We start from the raw sequence: 12130 nt of genomic DNA, 5'->3' as shown, positions 1-12130 counted from the left end.
GATCAATTTCCCATGATTCCATTGAATGCTACTGGCATCCTAGATGGGTGATTCTGTGAAGGCAAATGAAGTTATAAAGAATGGGAATTTCTATACTCAGTTAATTTACTGATTAAACTGTCAATATTAAATCATTCTGAGGATTTATAATTGTGAATAATATTGTTATAAATTAAATATGTGAATTTTCCACTATAGAAGGTTTTTTCCCACACATGGATTATCTGCAGATACAATTTGATAATAAGTTTTTAGAACAAAAACAGTTTCATTTAAAACGGAAAATTATTCTGCAACCAAAGGACATTAAACTGGAAAAATGTTTGTTAAACAGATTTACAGTTAATAAATAAAATAAATAATATATACCGGTAAATAATATATAAATAATTCTGTATTTCTAGTTACTCCCAATAAACCATGTAAAGTTTGTAAACTTTAAAACTCTGGGTGTAGTTGCTCCTCTGATCTTTCAAAACAACCGAAAACCATTAAGTTTGCACCAAGTGACTGAGATTTCCAATGAGAGTTCTTTCAATTAAGGTTCAACACACCTGATGAAAGAAGCAACAGACCTCTTCCCACACAGAAACACCTCTTATGCTCGCTCTCACACAATACACGCAGAATTGAAGTGCTTCATGCCCATTTGTCACTGTTTACCGCCTACATTCATTCCAATGTGACCTCTAAATAGGAAACGTTTGTCACTAAACTCTAATAATCAGTCCACAGAAGAGGCTCTGAGTGTCCAGCCTCTGGGGTTACGGATGCTGCAGATGTACCATCCAATGATGGGTCACAGCATGAACCAAGCTCCCACATTATAACAGGGTCAGTGACAAACTGAGCTGTTTGGAGGCTTAACTCAGCAGCTGTAATCAGAACCCCATTTTCAAAATTGGTTTTCAGTACAACAATACCTCCTCCTCTCACAGCCATACTGTGCTGAGCTGCACAATAGAGTCCTGTTATTCCATTCTTTTGTTATTAAGGGACATTTTACCAAATGGATTAGCAGCTCGAAGAAAGGAAAGAATGTAGATTTTAGAGTAAAAAAATAATTTGTGTCTGTGTCGAGGCTGAGCCAATGCTCGACACATTTTCTAAACAGAGATGTCAAAGAGCGAGCGAGCGAGTGGTATCGTATCCTCTAACACATCCAATAAGCCTACGGCAGGCTTACAGATGGATCAAGCTTGGCTATGACCATTTGGAGCTTGTTTTACAAAGTATGGCCGCCTTATAAACTGTCTGTATAAGGTGTCAGTCCATGTAAGTGTCTGGATTCTATCATGCATAGGCTGCCGATAAAAGGAAAATATAAGTCTGACACTGAAACATTCATCCTTTTGCTTATATATCACCCTACGATAATTTATATGAATATTTTCAAATTGTTTTTCCCCATCTTTCAGCAGTACATCTGGAAATTATTAGGATTTCAAAAACATAATTTTTTTTCAATGCATAAGAAAAATCCATATAATAATGATAAGAAGAAAATACACTTAAAGAGCTTAAGTATTACAATCCCCAAAGCCTGAAAGTATGAGATAATGGTTTAGAGATACTTATTTCCGAAGGAACAGTGTCATACAGCAGTGGAAGAGAAAAAAAGAGAAAAAAAGATTGTTTGTTGTAATTTTAATATTGAATTCCTTGTGCTACTTAGATTGTAATTTGTACTACCCAGAAAGATTTCGATGTTAAATATCTGCAAGACAAATACAAACAGATTATGTGCTCAGTGCCAGCAGCTAAACAGCTAAGTAGTTTCAGAACAATAATCTTTGCTTCAGCAGAAGAAATGCAGCTCTACCAGCACAAACTAAATGAAAGCATGGTGGTGCTGGAATTACTGCTAAAAGCTACATTTAAGGTGCTGCATGTGAGAATTTGCATCTGAGAATTCATCAAACCAAGTTTTAATTGGGAAAAGCAGAGGATTTTCTTTTTTATGCTCTGTTATCATGCTAAATACTCCACATTTTGTGGTTTCTAACACTAAAACCTTATGAGTTAAAGAAGTTGTATTATTCTACTGTGAGAATAAAGTGATGTATCCTATGTCCTACTACTGCTTCTAGAACGTGTTAGCATGATGGTACATAGACAACATGTTTACTTTTAAATAAGAAACATCAAAATGGCTTCCAATAGGACACACGGCTTGATGTCTCAAAAACAATCCTTCATTTCCTCGGCATTTGAATCACATAACAAATGTTTTTCTTGATTTTCTTTGATTTTTTCGAATTTTACTAAATGTAGCAAGATAAGAAACAACAGCAGCTTCAATATTTATTAAGCTTCAATATTCATTAGATTCATTGGAGAAATTCATAAAAATGAAGATAGATTAAATTCTCTACTTTAGGTTATTGATCAGATAGTTTTGGTTTGTTTTTTTTCCAGATTGAAATGTGTTTTTTAAAAATTGCTTTCTACAGATGGGCGGCACAGTGAGGTGGTGGTTTGCGATGGGGTTCTGGGTTCAAGTCCTGGGGGAACCAAGGCCTCTCTATGTGGAGTTTGCATGTTCTCCCTGTGTCTGCATGGGTTTTCTCTGGGTTCTCCAGCTTCCTCCAACAGTCCAAAAACCTCCATATATGGTTGACTGGACATTCCAAATTGCCCTTAGGAGTTAGTATGAGTGTTTGTTCTTGTTTGCGTTTCTCTTTGTGACTCTGCAGGGTTGCCCACTGACTACTGAGACAGGCTCCAGTCCCCCAGCCCTACCCAATTAGGGAATAAGTGGTTATGATAATGGAGGGATGGATGGATGTTTTATTCAGACATATCCTTAATAAGTAATTTATTTCATGGGTCTTCGCATTGCCATGAGGGAAATTGTCTTTTTTTCCTGTATTCTTTATCCCACAGAACTTCTTTTATGCACAAATATTGTGAAGTTTAGGGAGAAGTTTTTATTTTCATAAATGACATGGGAAAAGTCTTTCCCCCCAACTGTGGAGGCAAGTTTTGATCATTTGAACACTAGCCAAACTCCCTGTCTGCCTCCTAGTGACTGGTCAGTAGTTAATTAATACAATTTTACTGATTTATTTTCATGCATTTCAGTGGGACAGGTTACCCAAAGACCTATACATTTGCGCTCAGCTGCAATGTATTTTACTTTTGTGCTGCAGTTAAATGAATATTTGATGATACGTGGTTCAGTGAAGTAGGGCAAGAAAGCTGCTTGTCAAGATAAATTTGTTGACTCACAGTGATCTAAACTGTAACTTTGGCATGAATGACCTTCTGGAGATGTCGTATCTAAAGTTCCTCCCAGAAAGACTTTGACAGTCTATTTGGCACCATGTCTTCTTACTCAGTATAAAGTTGGCAGTATTGTTTTTTGTTATTGTTTTTTTCTTAAAAAATATATGCAAGCCCCCACATTTCCACATCAATAAAGGCGGACAGTTCAGAGAATATACACTGGAAATAATTGAAATCTAAAGAAGTAATTTTTTCTTGAATTGAGCAGCTAGGTGAGAATATAAAATATTTTATTTAAAACATATTTTATTTTGAATATAAAAATAATTGCATTGGCTATTTTCCAATGCATATTATCTAATTGTCTTAATTTAAGAGTAAAAATGCTCACTCCATTGGTAAATCATCTTATTTACCTACCTTATACACTGAATTTAAGAAATTTTTACTTATTTCTAGATCGTTTTTGCAGTGTGGATGTATCTCTTTATAATCAATGCCTGTGTGATCCTCCTCAGGTTTGCCTGGGCAGAAGCTGCACCAAATTAGCCAGTTTATTGTCTGATCTGATGCTGCTGGCCTGACTAACCTAGTCAGAGTTTGTGTTGTTGAACTGATTTCCTTAACGCACCATTCATTTTATCCATTAGGCAATTTTTGTTTGGGTTTGGCTAAAAAATGTAAAGCTGGCATCAGCAAAACCTGCTCAGGAGAGAAATTTACAATTTTTCCATCCATTAAATAAACATAAAATGATGCTTTAAAAGAATCTACACCCTGCCGAAACGCTGTTAAGATAGTTTTTGTTGTGCACTGGTGCTACACACACAAACACGTCTGATTTAATGTGAAATGTCAAACAGCCAAAACATTTAAAGCCTCCCAGTTTTGTAATAGCATGTTTCAGTGTGATGCCTCGTCCATTCTGAAATCTGAACTCTGCTTCACCCTCCTTACCACCTTTTACAATCTGCAGCGCCATGAATAAAGCCTAGGGGTCTTCCCCATGGCTATTAACTTGATATGAGTTGTGCTGCTTTTTTGCTTTCAGGATCAACTTTATTTTTTTATTTATTTTTTTTTTTTATTTTACAATAACTTAAAATAATCTGCAAAAAAAGACTTGCACTAAGTCTTCTTCCTAGTTTGGAAAACCGGATGACAAACCGCAGATCTGGAGTACATGTCATGGGTGGGTGCATGTTGTCTTTTCAAAGAGGTTTGTTTTTAGTCCTCTCTTCTCCCCTCTGCACCACATTCAACTATGCATGCTCTTTTTTTGTAATGTTATTTACTGGACAGCACAATCAAATGAAAGGCAAGCACTCTTCAGCAAACAACAGTAATTGTTAGTGGCCATTGTATTAAGCCATTCAGCATGCACTTGAGCAAAGCATTAAAAAAAATTGTTTTTTTTGTGTGTCATTTTTTTGGCAGATTTGGAGCATTTACGTCATTATGGATTATTCCCCCTGCTTTATAGATAAATGTGCACACAAGCATCACTTAAACAAGCTGTTTTTTGTTGTTGTAGAACAGACTGAAGCAAGAGATATGATGGTTTTCTAAGATGTTTTTAGATTGAATAGCCTCAGGAAAGACACCCAAACAACTCTAAGAGGTCAGTCTGGCCTCTGCCTGGATGGCCCTCTTAGCTGTCCTCCAACCTGGAATCAAGATGTGCAGAAGTAGCAGAAAAGGCTTGGGGATATTTCCTGTTACCCGGAGTTAGTAATGCTAAACAGCATGTGTCCTGACGGACCTAGAAATATGTTTGTAAGCTGACTGAGGGGCCATAACTCTAGGAGTTTCTATTATACCAGCCAGATTTACAAGCCTAATTAGCCTCACACCTTAATGCTCATTAGTCCTACCTCAGCTCTCAGTAAATGGGCCATCTGGTCCTAATTATCCTGCAGAGAGGACACCCTAACATGTCCAATCTCGGAAATGTTTGGGATTTGTCTGCAAACCTTGCTATATTTAGCATTACAGGCGGTGCTGTTTGGCCATCAGTTGTGCACATTCTCCTAGTGTAAAATTATCTTAGATTTGATTAAGAAGCATTTTTTTATCAGCAGATTCTATACTAGTGAAAATAATAAACTACTGTCAAACGAAAATCATCAGTCAGTTATTTTCCATTAAAATCATATAATTTATATATATTACAGCTTTGATATTTATGAAATATAAATATGAAATATATGTTAATATTAGAAGGTTCATTAGTCATATTGGTTTGGAAGCAACCCGGCAGTCAGATAAAAGTTTTCATCTTATAGCTTCCAGCTGTAGCGTGACTTTATTCAGCTTATCAGAAACAAGTTTGAGAGGGGTAGTGCTGCCTATTTATATTTATGCTGCCATCAATATTAAACTCCAGCCACCGCAGCATGTTTCCTGGCACCTTACAAAAAGAACATTAAACTGAGGAAACACATGAGAGAAGATTTAATGTAGTTTTTGAAACATAAAAAAAACCTTGATATATCTGAATAGAGGTAACTGGACCTAGCTATTGAGGCAGACATAAATTATATTGAACTAGAAAAGTTGCATATTTGTGTAGTAAAACCAATCATGCTTATAACAGTTTTTCAGATGAAAGATACTTTAAGTTTGAAAAATATGAATCCTGGTTATCACTGGTCAATTAAAAAAAAGTAAAAAAACAAACAAAAAAACAATCCACTGGACTTTGTTTCCAAGTTTGAAGATGTTTTGCTTCCTATCCAGGAAGCTTTTTTAATTCAAAATGTCAGAAATTGCCTTGAGTTCAAGGCTTCTGACATTTGGAATCGAAAAAGCTTCCTGGATGGGAAGCAAAACGTCTTCAAACTTGGAAACAAAGTCCAGTACATTGTTTTTTAACTTTTTTGAATGACTATGACCTGGATGACTGAGAATCTTCACCAGCATAGAATTAGTCAATGTAAAAGAAGTTGCTTATTACTGTAATATAGAACGTGTTCATAGACCCTATTGAGGCATCATGTTTTTCTCCCCGTTGGCAGGCACAGTTTTCAAACCCCCAGCTCTCTATTTCCCTTATTTTTAACATCTCCTGCAGTGACCACTTTGGTTAATCATTGTTTGTCTCCTGTGCTAAGTTCCAAAGATCGGTGCAAAGCAGGCAACTGAGGGAAATTTGCCTCAGATTGTGTTACTGACTAAAGGAGAGATACTGAGTGTGTTTAAGCATGTTTGTGTTTAAGAAGGAGGGAACCCCACTAAAAGCCTCATCGGTGGCAGGACTGTTATTCAAAGAAGAAGAGCTCTGATGTATGTCTTCTCTATAGCAGGACGCATGATGAAACACATATTATATTTTGCCGATCGCTGTTGCAGAATTTAATCTGCATTTTTCACAGCTTAGTTTTATTTCAGTTGCAGCCATTTAGAATTGACTAGCAGTACATTTTTTGATGATATCAACACATGCCTTGACCTGGAATAGTAAGGTTAGGGTTAAAGTTTGTGACCTTAAGTGGTCACAAACTTTAACCCTATCTGATGGTGTGAAATGTACAATAGTCTTTGTTTTTATATCAGTGGTACCAGTCTTGACCTGATTTCAGGCCAGACAAGAGTGCCCCCGCCACTAGGGGAAAATACTACAATCATTCCTGTTGTTGTGCTACCGCATATGCATCTAGTGGTTGTTACACTGCACGGCTCATTTACCAAATAGAACTCTTTAGTTTAGATTTAATCAAATGTAACTTCCTGTGGAGATATTTTAAATGCGGCTTGAACCGTCCAGCTGCTGTTGCTGTTGACAGGTTAGAAAGCAGGCATGCAGTTTCTGGACTCCATACATCACAACTTGTCTGTCTTTTATGACACACCGCTCTTATCTGTTGCATAAATATCTACCAGTAAAAAAAAAAAAAAAAAAAGAATACATCAGCATGACCCGCCCTCTTATGAACCAGAACCAGAACAGAATGGAATTTGAAACGTTTTAGCCAAAAATGTTTCCATGGTCAAGGTGTTTTTTGCAGAAACGTTTCAGATTTCGTTCTGTTCTCCAGCTTCGCTAGAGTCCGTCGGGAGCTGGAGGTGATCGATGCCTAGGTGAGTGACCTCTGGCACACACTGTGACACGCTCAACCAAACACTGATTGGTTTTAACGTAAGAGTACAGCCGACTGGGAGTCACTGACTGAGTGCAGCTCCTCTCTGCTGTGACTGTGTCTCTGATGGAAAAAACAGCAGCTCCTGGAGACTTTTGACCCTGTACATGATGTCCTGAAAAGTTGGCTGCTTTATTCTTAGTTGAGGCTTCGCTTTTTAAATCAAAGATTAAATATGAATCAGAGTACCCTTTGTTTTTTTGAATTAGCCTGTTTGGATAAAACTAGAGCATTGAATTTAATCTTTTATTTAACTTCTGTTCCTTTATTTCCCTTCATTCTAAATCTGATGTAAATATGACCCAGCATTTTCCTGTTTTGGTCTTCTTATTACGTCGGGGTAATGCAAGCCAAGTTAATGTGTTTCCTATGAGCTTTGATGGATTGTGTGTCTCTGTGTCACTTAGGCTGTGTGGTGAGTGTAGATAAGCCCCTTATGAGGTGAAAAGCCCTCCCCATCCTGCAGTATCCCCTCCCAGCACCACCAGCAGGAATAAGGGATGTCAGGTCTGTTCCTCTTTCTGGCAGTCCTCATTGTCTCCTGCAGCATCCAGGTGGGTTTCATTACATCTTTAACGTTAACAGGCAAATGCAAACTACATAGGGAACCTTTTGATAGTTTAAAGAAAGGTTCAGAAAGTCTAAGTAAGGAATTAGTGAATTTATTTACACTTTTTGTAAGCTTGTTGATTATAAATTTGGAATAATATGTTAGAGTGTGGCAATTGAGAAGTGAAAATATGAAGACATTTTGTTTTTAACCATTCATAAATTGTTAACAATAAGCTGTGAATAACTTTGACAGGTGTAAAACATGATTTCTCACATTTCCTCAGAGATTGCAATGGGTATGAACAATTTCCAACATGCAATCTTAAATGTGCTCTATTAAAAAATACTTTTTCTAGCATTTTCTAGCCTTTATTTCTGTTATTAATGATTATTTTAAAGCCAATAGTATTCAAATATTATATTAAATCAATAAAATGAAGGATTCAATACAGAGCTATTGGTTAGAGGAGAAGTGTGCTTTACATCTGCCTCAAAATGTAATCTTAACTCTAACAATCGCGTCTGGTCAGAACACATATTATTATATTATTTTGTCATTATTTAAAGTCTATAATGCAAGCCATCTAAAAAATCTTTAAAGGCAAAATAGAACTATAGTATCACAGATCATCCACCATGGTTTACAATGGGTTGAAGATGACTTTTCACATATTATTTTACACTGAAACACTAATAAGGTATGCTAATAAAATAAGGAGACAACAACAACAACAGGACATCATAGCAAGAATGAAGAGACACCTCTAAAGGTGTTGAAAATACAACCCTGGTATCCCTCATTTGATTTGCATGTTTGATTGGTCCTTATTTAATCACTTTGGGCCAAAATGTATTTTTGTTACTATGGACCCACATGCTGATTATTGATCAGCCACATACATAGATTTGTGGTTTGAATCTGTAATCAAATGTTGCCAAACTGCATAAAATTGTGTCACAACTTCAACGATTTTTATTTTTTTACAGGGACATTGCCCTTAATTTCCCAGAAATTATATTGTGAGGAACAAGCAACAAAGATTGATTTTCAAAGACACTCTTTTTTACTTTGGCAGGATACCCAATTACATTAAGAGATAGTTTATATATTTTACCCAAATAGTTTTTATAGTCAAATATCATATGTTATTTTAAAAATGTTTGTGTGAAGCTCATGTTTTTTAAGATATTCAGTTGTTTACCTACTGTACTCTGATCACCACATCCACAGTAACTGAATCCTCAGGATGTTACTGCACATTTTATTGAATTTTATCCTGTGTGTGTCCCCCTAGATGTCTCCTGCTGTTACCTTGGATAAGCTGAAGGATGACTGGAACCAGTATAAGACAGAATGTGAACATAACAACAGTCAATATCCCTCCAGCAGTGGTAAGGTTACAATAAATGTATTTTTTTAGTTGTTTTTCTTTACTTTGAATCTTCCCTTTAACTATGCCTGCACTGGGTCCTACTGATGGTAGTTAAATATAATATAATGTAGGATCAAAAAATAGAAGTCCCTAAACCTGCCTGAACTGCATCCAAACACACATTTCCCCTCTATGTTGGCGCATCATGTCACTTTTGTCATTGTTTACTTTTTGGGGGGGGTTTTTGAGTCGAAAAGGGTCACATTGAGCAAACTTGTTTTCCAAAGTGGTTTTCTACCTTCTATGAAAATCAGCAAAACAACAAAACATACAACAATAGAGTAAGATTTTAGTGTTACCAAATGTTTGCACTTTTCAAACTACATAGGGATAAGATTTACAGGCCTTGCAACCAGGACAACAATAATACTTCTTACATATTATGTTTTTATGCAAGATAATGTCATATAAAAGCTGTAGAAAAGGCTAAAAATCTTAAGTGCAGATGAGATGCTTTAGACATAATAAGCGAACACATGGGGAAACAGTTTGAATTTGCATCCCCTAAAGACAATCTGAAGTTGCAGGAGATTTTCCACTTGTTATAGTTCCTGCCTATTACTGTTTTTTTACCTTAATGCAAAAAGAAAAGTGAGTGAATTTAGCTCTTCAGCTGCATTACCTTCTGTCCGCAAGTTCTGTTTTAACTTTTAAAACAAGCAGCTTCCCCCACTTTTTGCTATCTATATGAACTGAAGCTCTCAGTTCTCCAACGTTTCAACTCTTATATAGCGTCCCTGCTGTTCCATTAGAGTGAGAGCAGCTAAACTGCTATAGAGGACATAGAATACATCACTTTGTTCTCACAGGTCCCAGCTGTCGATACTCTGACAATCAGGACTGATATCCTCTGATGAGAGACATAATGAAACATGGGAGGAGTGATTTTGAGATGAAAGACTATAATTTTCAAGATACCATAATGAGATACCATAATGACTTCCAGCAAACATCCCTTCAAAGACTGTTGTGAAACTTGAAGAGTCAAAGACAAGCTATTAGGGCTACACTGATGCTTTTTACCCGCTTTCTTTTATTGTTTTTATCCTTAGGTCTTGTGTGCAACAGGACATTTGACAACTATACCTGTTGGCCTGATGGATTCCCCAACACCATCGTCAGTGTGGCGTGTCCGTGGTATTTGCCGTGGTACAATAAAGGTTAGAGACCTGTGAGTTTTTAGAAAACCATATAGCAGCATAGTCACAGAGAATCCAGCAGAAACAGACAGCTGTCTATGCCTTCTGTTTAAAAGTCTGTGTTTGTGTGTGTTTGGATAGTTCAACACGGGATGGTTTATCGTGAGTGTGATGCCAATGGCCAGTGGGTAACTAAGAAAAATACCAGCGAATGTGATATTCATGAAACAAACCGGGTAAGAATAATATTTTAACATAATTATTTTATTTATTTTATAATAAAATAAATATTTACCTGACATACTGAACATTCTTATAAGAATAGGGAATTAAAAAACATTCATTTTAAGTGGTTTCATCATTATAATTGCTAAGTAAAAGGTGGGTTCTTTTGTACATCAGGGAATGGGTTTTATACACTTTATACACAATAAAACTAACAAGAACCAAAAATTAGGACATCTGTTGCAAAATTCTGGGTAGCATGGCTGATGTGCGTATAGAATCATGTTACTGCTTCGGTTGCACACTAAAGAGTCTCAGAAAATAAAGGCAACTAACCAACCAACCCAGCTGAGAAGTGCACCCACCTCAAAGTTGTGCATAGGATCTATTTTCTGCTCTTTTGAAGACAGGTTCTGTTATTTCATTTTAAAATGAAGCTCTAGATTAAGTGGCATACTTTTTTACCTATTTCAAATTGTTGCAGCGTGATTCATAAAGTAGAAATAGAGTAAATACAGCCACATATTGAAACCAGTGAAGTTGGAGATGGTAGTATTCTCTTAATGTGTTGTGAAGGGGGAGCTGTCATCAGCAGCTAAAATAACAAACCTATGCAGAACAGTATTGCTGCTGACTCCTGACAAGACTAATTAATAATAGTTAAAAAATTATTAGGGCAATATGAGATAACAATAGCATCAGAAGTCATTAAGTCATTGAATCTAGTGCATCTAATGTTACATTGCCATTCCTGCTATTTAAATCAAACTTGTTAATAAATCTATAACAAATTACAAATCAAATGTATGTGTTTTTTATACATTATCTTGCAGCCTTACTATGGATATATCCGGATCATGTACACAGTGGGCTATTCCATGTCTTTGGTGGCGTTGGTACTGGCTCTTGGTATCCTTATATTTTTCAGGTACTATTTACTTTTTATGAATTTTTTTTTTGTACAAACTTGAGCAAAGAAAAAAAAAATGCAGATGATGTTTTAAAGAGATAGATTGTAGTTTATTGAACCATGCTGCTACAAACCATTTTAATTTAAACCACTGTAAATGAAATAAAAAATAAAAGCCATGTAATGATTTCCTATTAAGACTTTTCTTGTATTTTATTTTATTTTTGTCAGAAAACTGCACTGCATGAGGAACAACATTCACATGAATTTATTTGCTTCCTTCATCCTACGAGCCCTATCTGTCCTTATCAAAGACGCTCTGCTGGAGGCTAACCTAACCTTGGATAAGATCAGTGGAGAAGAGGAGCAGGGCTTTGTCAGTGAATCTGTACCCCCAGTGGAGTTGCTGGTAAGTGTGCTGAAAGGAAAAACTTAACACTCCACAATGAGTTCTTGGTTAATAAGAATATTCTCAATTATTTATGGAGGATAATTATCTTATAA

At 36.1% G+C, this 12130-nt stretch overlaps 1 protein-coding gene across 2 annotated transcripts in view; it reads left to right on the top strand.

Moving 5' to 3' along the window:
• gcgra (glucagon receptor a) overlaps nt 1-12130 on the top strand; it is a 47987-nt gene that overhangs the window by 24037 nt on the left and 11820 nt on the right. The window contains exons 2-8 of one of the 2 annotated variants that reach the window (XM_038302595.1): nt 7266-7308; nt 7775-7921; nt 9215-9311; nt 10405-10512; nt 10633-10727; nt 11550-11644; nt 11858-12035. In XM_038302595.1, coding sequence (XP_038158523.1) covers nt 7868-7921; nt 9215-9311; nt 10405-10512; nt 10633-10727; nt 11550-11644; nt 11858-12035 — 627 coding nt within the window. In that variant the 5' untranslated portion in view covers nt 7266-7308; nt 7775-7867. The remainder of the gene's footprint in view (nt 1-7265; nt 7309-7774; nt 7922-9214; nt 9312-10404; nt 10513-10632; nt 10728-11549; nt 11645-11857; nt 12036-12130) is intronic. The other variant, XM_038302594.1, reaches the window with a different exon arrangement.

Source organism: Cyprinodon tularosa, unplaced genomic scaffold, assembly GCF_016077235.1.
Source record: "Cyprinodon tularosa strain WSP-4 unplaced genomic scaffold, ASM1607723v1 ctg495, whole genome shotgun sequence".
Taxonomy (NCBI): domain Eukaryota; kingdom Metazoa; phylum Chordata; class Actinopteri; order Cyprinodontiformes; family Cyprinodontidae; genus Cyprinodon; species Cyprinodon tularosa.
The sequence above is the reverse complement of the archived record's forward strand: the minus strand, read 5'-3'. Positions and strand labels throughout refer to the sequence as shown.